The sequence below is a fragment of the Girardinichthys multiradiatus genome, chromosome 5 (genome assembly GCF_021462225.1).
Source record: "Girardinichthys multiradiatus isolate DD_20200921_A chromosome 5, DD_fGirMul_XY1, whole genome shotgun sequence".
Taxonomy (NCBI): Eukaryota; Metazoa; Chordata; class Actinopteri; order Cyprinodontiformes; family Goodeidae; genus Girardinichthys; species Girardinichthys multiradiatus.
In genome coordinates this window covers 20,239,389-20,253,540 of record NC_061798.1, presented here as the reverse complement: position 1 = coordinate 20,253,540, position 14,152 = coordinate 20,239,389, and the positions used below count along the sequence as shown (strand labels likewise).

Here is a 14,152-nt window from a genome sequence, read left to right as displayed (position 1 = left end):
TCGTTATTCTTTCATTCTGCTTGGTAGTTTAGTTGGATTGTTTTAGCATAGTAAAGAGTTTGTTGATTGAAATATGTTTGACTTTGAGTTGACTTATTTTTTGTTAATAAATTATTGTATTTTAAGAAATTGTGTGAATTCATTCCATGTGTGTACAGAGTTTATGCTGTTCAATAATGTCAGAGCTCGTCTCACACCTTTCTATTTTGTCCTAATACCATCGCCTTACTGGGCTGGTATTCACAGGACAACCCTTAACAGACCAAAATATTATTTGATAAAATATTAATATTAAATATTAAATAATATTCTCAGATTCATAATCCCAACATATCTATACACATCATAGCAGTTGTCATATTATCTGGTCGTTGTTGGGATTGCCAAAGTCAGTCAGCTATTTTACCCCAGGCCTTTATTGCATAATTTGTCTACGGAAAACATACATTATTCCTGTGAACTTATCTTGGCTGAAAAACCAGTTTCACAGGCATGCTCTACGTTTAAAGAGATGAATCATTCTAAACCATAGGTCTATATAAAGAGAAATCTGAGGACTGGCTATATAGACCCAGCAGTGTTGAGATCTTCAGAGGAAACTTTTGGAGTCATTTGCAAATGTAAGAAACATATTTTTTTAATAATTTAAGGTATTATAAATTCTGAATTCAAAGATTATGATGAGAAACAACTTAATTCAGCTTTTATACAAAGCTTTTCTGTTGGCCATCATGATACTGTAACTGAATGGCTTTGACATGCATGTTCATCTATTGATAGTCATTCTAAATGTTTACAATGACCTCTCTTTCTGCCATCAGAAGTGATTCACTGTCAAGAGTAAAATGCCGGCCTATGAGGTAACTGTGTACCACTCCAAAGAATTGTTCGCCTGCACTGTGAACAATGTGTACATCAAGTTGGTGGGAGAAAAAGGAGAGAGCGAAGACACTCGTCTCTCAAATGATGCATGCTTCATAGGAAAGGTATGCCTTTTTTTAATTTTATTTACATCTCTATGTTAAAGTTATGTAAAAATGCATTTGATGTGTTTGGTGTCATCTTATAAATTGTTATTATCTTAGGAGTCATATTGTACAATCAACTGCCACGACTGTATTGGAAACCTGTTGCTAATTGAAATTCAGAAGAAGTCTTTTCTATTGGAAGACAACTGGTTCCCTGAAAAAATAAAAGTCAAAGCTCCTAATGGAAAAACCTACAACTTCCCAATGTACACCTGTATTACTGACAGAAAGAAACGCTACTTCAAAGAGGGTCGAGGTTTGTGCAAGTTTGCTCTTCTGACGTCTTCATGCTTGACTTCGTGCTTTGTTCTACAATCCTTCCTCCCTGCAAAAGGCATGATTTATATAAGTCATTAGAATACCAAAACTATCAGCATGAATATTTTCAGACTTTTCAATACAGCTTTCTATCAGAATAAACCAAAATGTTGATATTAAGTTAGAAAATTGTGTTGTAAGTTTGATAGCTTTAATTAATTAATTTAATGTAACCCTAAAAAAATAGTCTATAGACCCACTTCTGCACAAAAAATGCTATAATATTTGATCTAAACTCGGGGTGTTAATCTACATCTTTTATCTTTCTTCTTGTTATTTAAATGTCTGCTTTAGCTTTGACAGTCTGGGAGGATTGCAGTCCTCTTGGCTGGAGCAGTCGGAAGCAAGAACTTGATCGACGAGCGACAGTATATTGGTAGGTGCTCAATTTGGGATACAACTCTCTTTCACTTTGGGTCGACTGCCAGGTACATATTGATTCAACTGATGCAATGAGTTTGCTGTTACAAATAACAAATACAGTTAAAACTACCATATTGTATTTATAAAAAGAACACTGGGCACAAATTCCATCCTATACTGCATAACTTTATTTTTTCAGCTGGAAAGAGTCTGAAAAGGGAATGCCTCACCATATTGAGGCAAACGACCCACGTAACCTGCCTTGGGAGGACCAATTCATCACCAGCAAGACAGCAGAATTCATGAGACAAGCATTTGAAAAGTGAGTTCCTAAATAGTAAATGTAAGCTTTTATCACATGTATTTCATTCTATATTTCTATGTACAAATGTACAATAATTAAGTACGATAATACGATACAATAATGCATAATTAAATATGTTGTATGTTTCTTAATATTTTATAGCATTCTTTGGGAAAAGTATATAGAGCTTCGTGAATGTTCTGATACTTGGCCTGATTTTGATGACATCAGTAAGCTGATTGACTACAGCAAGTATGACATCCTGGGTGTGTATCATTATGATGAGTATTACTTTACAGTGTAATTTACATACAAAAAAAACAAAAAAGTGTATTCTTCCATATGTTAGGCTCCAATTTATTCAAGATAGGTCATGTCTTATCCAGACATATATATTCCTCTTTTACACACACACACACACACACACACACACACACACACACACACACACACACACACACACACACACACACAATAACAATTTAAAATCTGTAATAGCAGCAGAGCTCTCTTTTGTTACAGTCTATGTCAAAGAAAACTGGAGGGAGGATGACTTTTTTGGCTACCAGTTTCTGAATGGTCTCAATCCCATCTTGATCCGACGCTGCACTGCCTTGCCTGACAACTTTCCTGTCAATGAAAACATGATCTCCCTGCATTGCAAGGGTAGCTTGGCTCAGGAAATGAAGGTGACTGTTTTTTCATAAAAATCAATGGATTGATTCCTTCTTTGAGTCAGTGTGACAATTTATTCCAGGTTTTGCTAAGTAAATGTCTTTTCACATTCAGTTTACAAATGCAAAGTTCTCTCCCCATGCATCTGAAACAAAAGCCTGGTTATAAAAGCTTTGTTATTTTGCTCTAAAATTTAACAGAAAGGGAACATATTTCTGTGTGACTACAAGATTTTGGATGGAGTAGAAACAAGGTACATCAATAAACAAAAGCAATACCTGATGGCTCCACTCGTCCTGCTCCATAAAACACCTGATGATAAACTGATGCCTATTGCTATTCAGGTAAGATTTATCCTTCAAAACAATTAAAACTAATTCTTGCATCTTGCATCTGGAGAAAAGTAATGTGCCATTCCTTTATCCAATATTGATTGGATAAAGGAATGGCAGCTGAGGAAGAAGAAAACTCGACTGAGGGAACAAAATACCCAATGCAATTTCATTTACCGTATATCAGAGGCAAGTCTTTTATCTAATGAGCTAAAATTTAACATGTCAGCTGTCAGATTTAAAACCAAAACAGCCCAATGGAAAAAACAAAACAAAAAGGTAAACACAAAATATTATATTAGCACTCATAATCTCTGTTGATGTCATTCAACACTGATGAATTTCAAGCTAATGCAGAAACTAACCCTCAGACTCACTTATTCTCTTGTAGCTGCAGCAGAAGCCAGCAGTGGACAACCCGATCTTCCTCCCCACTGATTCTGAGTATGACTGGTTGTTAGCAAAACTTTGTGTGAGAAATGCAGACTTTAATTTGTTTGAGCTCAACACTCACCTGCTGCGCACTCACCTGCTGGCTGAGGTCTTTGCAGTGTCACTGCTGCGCAACTTGCCAATGGTGCATCCACTGTACAAGGTAACTAAAACTGCAGAGCCACAACGTTTAGTTTTGCTTGTATCAGCAGATAGTTTTCGATGTTTGTTTGAATCTCTAACTTCTGCCATGTTTTCTGAATTAGTAACTGTATATGTTAAGCACAAGAAAATAAAGTCAACGCAAACAAAAAAAAAATAGTTAATTTAGTTATTTATATTTCTGAAAGAGTTTTCTCTATTCTCAGCTTCTTGTACCTCACTCTCACTACACTCTGCATATTAACGTCCTGGCTCGAAATAAACTAATATCTCAGGACGGTGTCTTCACAGAGGTGAGAAAAGTTTGTTTGGTTAGTACCTCAATTTATGTTATTTAAAAAAAAAAAACATTTTATATTGAATTTACGTTTTATTAGGTTGCATCTTCAGGTGGAGAGGGTATGATCCAAATTCTGAGGAGATCCCTATCCTCAATCACATACAGCTCCCTGTGTATACCTGATGACATTGCAGAGCGCGGGATGAAGGACATTCCAAACTTCTTCTACAGAGATGATGGACTCAGACTGTGGGACATTCTACACAGGTACAATTAAAGTTTCTGTAATTGTTTCTAAAGATGGATAATCAAAAGTGTGATATCATTTAGTAACTACAAAAACTATATCAGGAATTATTTATACTTTTGAAATCCCTTCGCTGAAAAAATGATCAAAACAAGAAACTTGTAAATGTGGTTTTTTTTTTTCTTTAAGGCAAAAATATTTGGGTAGCTCTTTCTTTAATAACTGTAATATCTATCAGCTAGTCATGTAGAAACATTAGGACATCTTATTAAATATTCAGTTCTCCGTTAAGAAAAGTTTACAGTTATTTATGATCTTTGCTTTTATTTATCCCTTTAAAAAATGAACTAATAACAGGTATACCCTGAAAATAAACCTGGTGTTACTCATTTAACAAAAGGTTTTGAGACAAATTTGTATTCTGTGCAAGCATTTCTGACACCATACCCCCTAATAGCTAGTTGTATTCTCTTTAGCTGAAATAACGAAGAGAGACGCTTGTTGTAGCCATCTATCAATCTTTGACATCGCTCTGAGAAAAGCAAAGCAGGTAACCAAAACAAGAAATCACAGGTTTAGAACTAGAAACAAACTCCAAGGCAAACAGAAGCTGGACAGAAGCACCTGCCATAAGAAATATTTAAGCTTGTGATGTGATTTCTGAACAAAGAGAAGGTGCTTAATTAGAAACAGGCTGCACTTATCAGAGAAGTCAAGGACCTGAAGTTAGACTGAAAACATGAGAGGGATATCCTGAGTATTACTACACTATATTGCCAAAAGTATTTGTCTGTCTACTTTTACAGATACACGAAGTTTCATGATATCCTATTCTTAATCTATAAGCTCCAATGTGTTGATGGACCCACCATTGCCAGCAATATTAACTTTAATTATTCTGTAAACATCTTCTACAAGATTTAGGAATGTGTTCATAGTTGGATGGAAAAAACAGATCTACAGCCTCTGCTCTAATTCATCTCAAAGGTGTTCAAGAAAGTTGAGGTCAGGACTCTGTGGAGGCCAGTCACGTTTCTCCACGCCAAACCTAATACACCTGCCGCCATGGAAATGATTGTAACACCAGAATTCATTGGTTTAGTGGTGTGACCCAATACTTTTGGCAATATTATGTAAGTCAGAAACCAGAAAGGAGTACAAACTTGAAATAAAACTCTACCCAACCTGGGAATGACCAGAATCAGAATCCAAATACAACATGGAGATATTTCAAATACAGAACACAAGCACCGTGTCTCTCAAAATTAATAGGATGTGAACTGAAAATTAAATGCACAGAGTGACAAAACCACAAGGCAAGGCAAGCTTATTTATATAGAACATTTCAGTAGCAAGACAATTCAAAGTGCTGTACATGAAAAAAAAGTACAACACAGTGGCATAAAGGCAATTAAATAATTAACAAACATAAACAATTAAAGAGAATAAAAATAAATAGTTCAACTGAAAACTAAAAGTGTTTAGATTGCACAGTCAAATGAGAACAAAGTATATTAAACACAAAATAACTATACCACAATTTCAATTTCAAAGTATTAAATACCATGATAGTGTGAAGTGTCTTAATTTATTCCTCACCAGAAATTACCTTTTTATTACATTTTAAGTGAAAAATGAACAAGGGATTTTCTTCAGTTTCTATGTTCATTTATATTACCTTGATTTACTGTATTGTAAAAATATGTGTTGTAATTAACTGCGGGGTATGTCTGTAATGTAATATGAATCTGTTTCAAATAATGCCATCCTCCATCTGCAAAAGCTTTGTCGAAGGAATCCTAATGAACTACTACAAGAGCGACTATGACGTCGAACGAGACCCTGAACTGCAGAAGTGGATAGGGGACATTTTTGAACATGGATTCCTTTGCCGAGCAAAATCAGGTAGGTTTTCATCCTGTTAACCCAACGTTCTACTTAAATCAGAATATACAAGGGCAAGAGTCTAATTGTTTGGGGCCCTGTGTCATGTCTCTTCTTTGCAGATTTGATAGTTCATTTAGTCTAGCTGTCTTTGATTTAGTCTTTGAATTGTCCATGTGAATATTTCCTTTCAATTGACACTAACAGTTTGTGTCAAGAGGCTTGGACACAATTAGGTCATTGAAAACGTACAACAAAACTGTCTTTGAATAGATAAAGTACGCTGACAGTAAGCTCCTGGAGGGGCCATAACCTCAACACTGTTGAAAATTGAAAAGGAGGACATGCCTTATAAAACCAAACCGTTTAAATGCACTCATCAATTTTTGCAAAGAACAGTGAATATATATTGAGCTAGAATGCTACCAGGGACTCATTGATATAACCATTAAAAAGCCTCAAGTATTGTGGTTGAGGGTGTAAAAAATGTATTCATGTTGTTTGTTGCACACTCACGCCAACCTGGAAAAATTGTTTGAAATAAAACTAAAAGCCCAAACTGAATGATGATAATAATGACAAATGTTAGCGTATGTAAACTTTTTACATGACCTGCATCTAGAGAAGGCACATATTGTTGCAAATATCATACACTCTTGAATCGTTTTGTTTTTACTTATCAGGAATCCCACAGAGATTTACCACAGTGAAGGAGCTGGTCAAGTTCGCCACTATGGTGATCTTCACTGGCTCGGTCCAGCATGCTGCTGTGAACTCTGGACAGGTGAAGTTTTGTGTTTTACAGACAAAATCTGCTCAGCTGTTCTATTTTGTTTGACTACCTTGTAGAGATTTTGAAATTGTTTTATCCTTGATGGATGCAGTTTAGCAAAACAAAACCCAAAGTGAACTATGCGTATTTATACATTTTATTTATATACACTTTATAATACGGTACTCAACAAATGCTGACAAACTGTTAGAAAATGTTTCAAGTATTTGTGTTTTCTGTAATAAGAATTTGCCAAGCCAGTAAGCCCAAAATGTGTTTGTTAGTGTACAATTAAATGTTGTGTAATTATTCTTCATTCTGGTTTAGATTATTGTGTGTAACTATCCCACATACTTTGCTCCAATTGTTTGATGGAACTACAAATAGGCTGGTGCTGCATTATTGCTTAATAAAAATTAAAAAAAGTAATTAACCCAACAAACTGTTTGATTTTTTATTTGTGGTATTCTTTTAAACCTTCTGATCAGTTATTTGTTCACCCCAGTTTGACTTCGGTGGCTGGATGCCCAACCTGCCAAGTTCCATTCGATGTCCCCCACCGACCAAAAAGAACGAAGCAACTGAGGCCACGATACTGTCGGCACTGCCAGACATAAGCACAACTATCAAAGCCCTGGACATGTTGTACTTGCTGACTCGGAAGTTCAGTGACTTTGTAAGTAGGAAAACCTTAACAAACTTTCCAATTCATACTTTGTAATGATGTGTAAAATACACTGATTTTGTTGGTTAGTCTATTATTTTCCAGCTCTTAAGATGGAACAATATAATGCAGAGGATAGTGTTCAGTATATTTTAAAATAAATCTTCCATTTCATTATATCAGGTTGTTCTAGGCTAAAGTTAAAATTTATAAAGAACATTTATATACTATACAAGTGAAAAGCAAAACAAAGTTTAGAGATGCAGAAATACATGCAGATACCTTCTTACGTTTCTATGTATTAATTTCAGTTGTTAATTGACAAATATTCAAATGTCAGTAGAAAATATTTTAAGTGTTTCAATTATGTCATCAGGTCCCTTTTGGCACTTACCCAGAGGACCACTTCACTGAGGAGGAACCCCGCAGGCTGATACACAAATTCCAAGAAGGGCTGAAAGAGTTGAGTGAAGTTATCAAGGAGAGAAACAAGAAACTGGATGTCCCATACAAATACATGGATCCAGCAGAGGTAGAAAATAGTGTGGCCATTTGAAAATCAGCTGATATGACCTCCTTTTTTACCAAATTCAGATACTGATTCACAAAAAAAAAATATAAGGAGGAAATATATGTTTTAATTTTTACTAATCTTTCATGGGGCAAAAAGGAAACTATTGGGATCTTTATTAACATCATAAAGCATGGTTGTTCTGTACGGATCATCAGTTAAGGTTCTTTGGATTAGAAAATCAAGACTACCAAAATGAGGTACAGTACTGTAGAACATCTTTGGAAAAACATTGAAGTCATACTTGACATCTCAGAGTGTGTGCTTTTTGATTTTATTTTGCTTGTTTAAGTGCAAATATGCTTTATTTTCCTTGTGCAATTATTGCAGAGTCACATTGTGCACTTAATAACCAAAACAGCTCAAATACATGTGATATATAGTAGGCTCCTCTTTGATCAGTAGGGCTTCTCTGTTTAGAGAATAAACAATGAACATCTTTGGTTGTCCTGGGGTCTCACAGTGACTAACAGATACTTCTAGCCTGTGGATGTTATGCTGGGGTGTTAGTTACACTTTCTTCCTCCACAGATTTCAAACATCACATTTCCATGTACTTATTAACCATTTCAGGGCTGAATTGTCGGGGTTGTGTCTTTCATACATATATGAATGCAGCTGTGCTTTTTTTTGTTTGTTTTTTGGCTTGTCTTCAAAAATGATTAGTCAGGTGGGAAGTGTTAAACAATATCAAAATAAATGATAGGACAGAAATCAGTTGTTTCCAGCATAACATTTTGCATTTTAACAACAAAACGTTATTCTCTTTACTTTGTTCAATCAATTTCCATACATATCCTGTGTGGGTTTATTCATCATTGGTTATATTGTTATGGGTGGTGGATTTACATTTGTTATAAGCTTTGCTAATGACCAAAGTTTCTCTGTAACCTTTTATGTTGACTTTTTAAAAAGTTAAAATTTTTATGGGGATAAGATATTTGGATGACTGTTTGTGTAAAATGTTAGATACCAAAAGATGTAATACATATTATGGCACACAACCATAATTTTTGAACAATGTCAAAGATATTTGATTTGCAAGCAATATAAATGTATTGTCAAACTAAATCAATAAACCTTCTAATTGGTGTTGGAATTAAAACTTTTTTGTTTTCTTTGTCTAAACACTAGCTGGATCTTTTGAATTATTATTTGTATGTTTGTACATGTTTTTATTTATTTTTCCAGCAGTTAGTTTGCAAATTTATTTAGATGTTAATTTCATTAATTTAACTTAATTCAAAACCCTGTGTTTCAAACTAACCTTTACATTAAGCTTTTTTACTCATTATCAATCATTTTACTTTGATAATCAAGTCTTAATGTTGTACCATTTCCTTAAAACAAATCCAATTTCAGGGGTACTTTATATTCTTCTTCCTGATAAAATTAGAATAGGATAAATGAGTTTTCTTGTCAAGCCTTACATCTCTCCTTCTTTGCGCTGTTACAAGATGGTTGCATTGTGTTGGTGTGCAAAAGGAACCAAAGGTGTGCCAAATGTGAAGGAGACTATAAGTATGATGACTTAGGGCTGATGTACAGGCAAAGTGTTGTAACTGTGGAGGTCAGCATAGTGTCACATATGAAGGATGTCAGTCAAGAAAAAGAGCAGCAGAAATACAACAGATAAAAACAGTTTCAAACATCAGCTGTGTAAAGGCAGTAAAGAAAGTGCAAGAAAAAAAAGCTGTTCAAAGAAGTCCAGAAATGTCCCTGAAAGCAAGAACTGGGCCAGGTCAAAGAGGAATGTCTGGAATGGAAATGACAATGGATAAGTTAAGTCTATCCATAGCTTATTTTATTAATTGCACCGATCAATTGAAACAGAAAAAAAATCTAAACTATGGTGAAAGGTGCAGAAAAATTCCTAGCTGTAAGGGATCTATCTTGGGAATTAAAAACAAAAGTCTTGAGACAGATGGGAATACTGTGGGAGGAGGAATATAATGATTATTCTTCAATGGAATGCAAGGAGCTTAATAGCAAAAGGTTAAGAATTTAAAGGATATGTAATTTATTTGAAAAGTAAACCTGATAATATTCAATTAATGATAGTATTCAAAGAGAAGGGGAACAGGTAAGTGGAGGAGGTTGTGTAATATTTATAAAACAATATACAATACAGATTTTAAGGAAAGGGAAAGAAGTGAGAATGGATAGCTGTAGAAATGTGGATAGAAAATGACAATATTAAAATATTTAGCTTTTATAATCCATGCACAAAAACTTTATTTAGATGAAATTGAGGTAACTGATGTGTCCCAGGGTCTCGGGTCTCTGGGTCCATGGCTGGATCTGCTCTGGTGTAGATGGCTGCCGGCGGGGCCTGTGTGCTCGCCGCTGCAGCTCCCTGGGGCTTCTGCACTGTGGCTGTTGGGATGTTCCCCTGGAACTCTTCCCTGCTCTTCTCTGGGGGGTTCGGTAGTCCCGGCGGTGGTTCTCCTGGGGTTCCTGTGCTCTGGGGGGCCTTCGGATGTTTATGGCTCAGATCTCCTCCGTGTCTGTCCCAGGTCTAGGAGGACAGGTCCCACTGAATCTAACCTGTGGGTTTAGATTCAGGTGTTAACAGATACACAAATGTTGTATATTGAGTCGCATTTACCACTAAATACATCTTGCATTGATAAGTACACTTTTCTGTAAAAAAGCTGTTAATATGTACATTTCTGCAGGTGTAGAAGCAAGCAGGGTGTTATCTTGTATTCTCTTCATCCTTCTTTCTTTCCTTCATTCTTTTCTCCTTCTCGCCCCTTTTCCTTTTTGCCCCCCTTTCTCTCTTTCGTGCTTCTTTTTTTTCCTTGTCATTTTTGTCTCCATGTCCGTAACAACTGAAATAACCCAGTTCTAGCAGTTTCTAATAAAATTGCCTTTTAATAAATATCAAGCAGCTTTAAAGCGTTAATTGTAATGCTCCACTTGTGAAAGTAAATCTGTTGAGGTTTTCTTGGCACTCAGACAACAATTCTGAGCGCTACTCTGCCAGACAGGACGTGGTTAAAAAAAAAGAAAAGAAAAGATGAAATTGAGGAAATTATTAAAATTTGTGAAGGAAAAGTAATTTGTTGCAGCAAGAAAAATTGTAAGTCATTACTATCCGATACTAACTGAAACGGGTCTGCAGATAGAAAAATATTATAATTAAGGTGTAGAAAGTTTGATTTTTAAAAGCGCAGATTGGGAAAAATATAAAAGGATGAAGGAATGCAAAAAGTTAATATTGATGTGAATGTAGATAATTTAAATGTTTTTTATTTGTGAAGCCCTTTTAGGAGCAACCTGCAAGCAGTATAAAGGACAAAAAAAGAAACTGTAAAAAGAAAACAGCACCATGGTGGACAAAATAATATTTTAATGAATTTTTGTTTAAATTTTTGTTAAAAAGAAATAAAAACTTTCTGAATTTTACTATACATAAAAGGTTACAGGTTCTTGTTAAAAGAACAGTAAAAAATAAAATAAAGATTTATCGGGGAAATGTTTGTAATTCAGTAGGTGGAGAAACGTAAATTTAAAAAAATTGGGGAATGAGAGAAAGAATGAATGGAATTTAAAGGAGAATCTGTTCTGAAGGATGGAGATGTAATTGCTATAACAGAGTAGGAGATTTTAGCAGAATTTTGTTCACGGAGCTTGTAATGTAAGTATAGAAGGACAAAGAGGAAGAGACTGCATGATCAGCAAAAACTTTCATTTGTTAGGAGACAATGTAAATAGCAATGAATTATTAAATGATCCTTTTTCTATTACAAATCTATACAACGCTCTCAGGAAATCAGAACTCATGTCCCAGGAAAAATCCAATTTCTTACATTATGATTAGTCAGCATAGTAAAATATCTAAAAAGGTTTCCTTGGAATTTTAAAACAATGTCATGGAAGAAGGTTGTTTACTCAAAGCCTGGAAAGAAGCAATGACTGTGCCAGTTCTAAAACCAGGAAAAGAGTTTTAAAATCCATCGGATTATAGGCCAATCGTGTAGCACTTCCGTTGTTTTAATTGTTAAAACATTATAAAACTGCTAATGCACATATTAATAATAATTCAATGGTTGCATTATAAGAGTTAAAAACAATGGAAAAATTTATTATGTTATTATACACCGATTCCAAAAGATGGCAGTGAAGCCCACAGATGTTTTCTTTTAAATTCAATTCAATTCGAAAATATTTTCTTCATCCCAAAGAGAAATTAAATGTTGTTGTAGCTCATATTATGCAGGTTTCTTCAAAGAGCCGTTGTAGATGCTGATGGCTGTGGACAGGAAGGATCTCCTGTAGCTGTCTGTCTTACAGCAGATCTGAAGAAGCCTCTGACTGAAGACACTGTTGTTGTGGGACAGTCTCATGAAGAGGATACTCAGGGTTCTCCATAATGTTCGTTTTATGAAGAATCCTTCTTTGCACAATGATCTCCAGAGGTTCCAGAGGAGTCCCCAGAACAGAACCAGCCTTTTTTATCAGCTTGTTGAGCTTTTTTCAGTCCCTGGCTCTGATGCTGCTTCCCCAGCAGATGATGGCAGAAGAGATCACACTTTCCACAACAGACTTATAGAAGATATGCAGCATCTTCCTGCAAACACCAAAGGACCTAAGCTTCCTCAAGAAGTACAGTCTGCTCTGTCCCTTCTTGTAGATGGCTTCACAGTTGCATCTCCACTCTAGTCTGTTGTCCAGGTGAACACTGAGGTATTTATACTCCTCTATCATCTCAACTTTTTTTGCCATGATGGAAACATGTGGTTGTGGAAACCTAAGTCAAATTCCTTGTGTGTGACACAAACCTGGCCAGTAAAGATGATAGTGACTGATTCTGAATCAAACTGAAAATAATGAAGCCTTGAATCTGTCTCACACAAACAATCATGCAGCATTTGGGGGATTGTTTACAGATTTTCTACACAACATATGTCCTACACAGGAGTATTTGCAAACATTAAATAACTAAAACAATGATGAAATAGCAGACATGTAATGAAAAATAGCTGGAAATAAGAAACACTGTAACTTATTCGTTAAATAGTCGTTGCCAGGCCGGTCTGGCTTAAGAAGTTAATAGCATTTCCTTTTTGTTTTTGGGTTATTACATTTTATGAGTTTATCACAATGTATGTTTTGAATTTAATCTTAATCCCGTTTATGTTCCGATGTGTTAGCAAACATTAAGGACAACATTTATTTAGCAGGGGAGAATTTTAGTACTTGAATGAATGAGTGAATTGTTAAAACAGTATAAAACTGCTAATGCACATAATGATTAATTGGTTGCATTAATGAGAATTAAAAACAATGGATAAAGTTCATCATGTAATTATGCACAGATTCCAAAAGGTGGCAGTGTAGCCCACAGACGTTTTGTCAAAAAAACAAGTGAAAACATGTAATAAGTCTGAAAGTGGATATACTTGTGAAGACAATGTAGTGCTCTGTCTGCTGTACGCTGATGGTGCTGCAACAAAGAGCTCGCTCTACACCTTTCTCAGTGAGTTGTGTAACAATAGCTTTACCTTCACATAATGTATATGTAAAGTGCTTTAGTAATTTAGAATTTTAGATTTCTTAAAAGGATTGTATTACAACTATATCATACCAGTGAGAGCCAAACATTATTAGTATTTAAAAAGTTTGGACTAAAACTGTTTTATACCAGTGACCCACCTTATTTAAATGATGGGACAACAACTGGCTCATACCATCAACCTCAAGGATTAATATTATCATTTTTCTTCTAGCACCAGATGATTTCCTTACCACAGAGGACTTAATGAGCTAATTGCCTCTATTAGAAAGATTGGATTAGAACCAGTAACCAACTTACCAGTAAACTCCCAAGGATTATTAATGTCATTTGATTTGTTTTTCTGTGTTTGATTTTCTCTATCCTTGTAATGTTTTTCCTCATGTACAGCGCTTTGAGTGCCTTTTTGCTGAAAAGCGCTATATAAATAAACTTGACTTGACTTGACTTTATAGAAAAGAGAGAGTATACAGTGTGTCAAAATTTCAAAGTGGTTTTAAAAAAGGTAGAAATACCATGGTCCCTGTTTTATGTTTGAAACATGAACTCAGAAAGGCACAAGTAAATCAAGAATGTGGTGGCTGACATAGAGAAAGTTT

At 35.1% G+C, this 14,152-nt stretch overlaps 1 protein-coding gene across 1 annotated transcript; it reads left to right on the top strand.

Annotated features, from left to right (window-relative positions):
• The first annotated feature begins 344 nt into the window (after nt 1-344).
• On the top strand, nt 345-9,124 carry LOC124868793 (arachidonate 12-lipoxygenase, 12R-type-like). Its single transcript, XM_047366370.1, has 14 exons — nt 345-986; nt 1,086-1,284; nt 1,641-1,722; nt 1,909-2,031; nt 2,176-2,279; nt 2,536-2,702; nt 2,889-3,032; nt 3,412-3,615; nt 3,821-3,907; nt 3,992-4,161; nt 5,925-6,046; nt 6,709-6,809; nt 7,303-7,473; nt 7,838-9,124. The coding sequence occupies exons 1-14, from the start codon at nt 846-848 to the stop codon at nt 8,015-8,017; spliced, it is 1,995 nt and encodes a 664-aa protein (XP_047222326.1). The 5' UTR covers nt 345-845; the 3' UTR covers nt 8,018-9,124.
• The last annotated feature ends 5,028 nt before the right edge of the window (nt 9,125-14,152 follow it).

Bases quoted from the DNA above. Each gene is read 5' to 3' on its own strand.
- LOC124868793 (XM_047366370.1), top strand. From the start codon at position 846: ATGCCGGCCTATGAGGTAACTGTGTACCACTCCAAAGAATTGTTCGCC. The intron at 987-1,085 runs GTATGCCTTTTT...TTATTATCTTAG, and splicing joins ATGCATGCTTCATAGGAAAG to GAGTCATATTGTACAATCAA. The intron at 6,047-6,708 runs GTAGGTTTTCAT...TTTACTTATCAG, and splicing joins CCTTTGCCGAGCAAAATCAG to GAATCCCACAGAGATTTACC.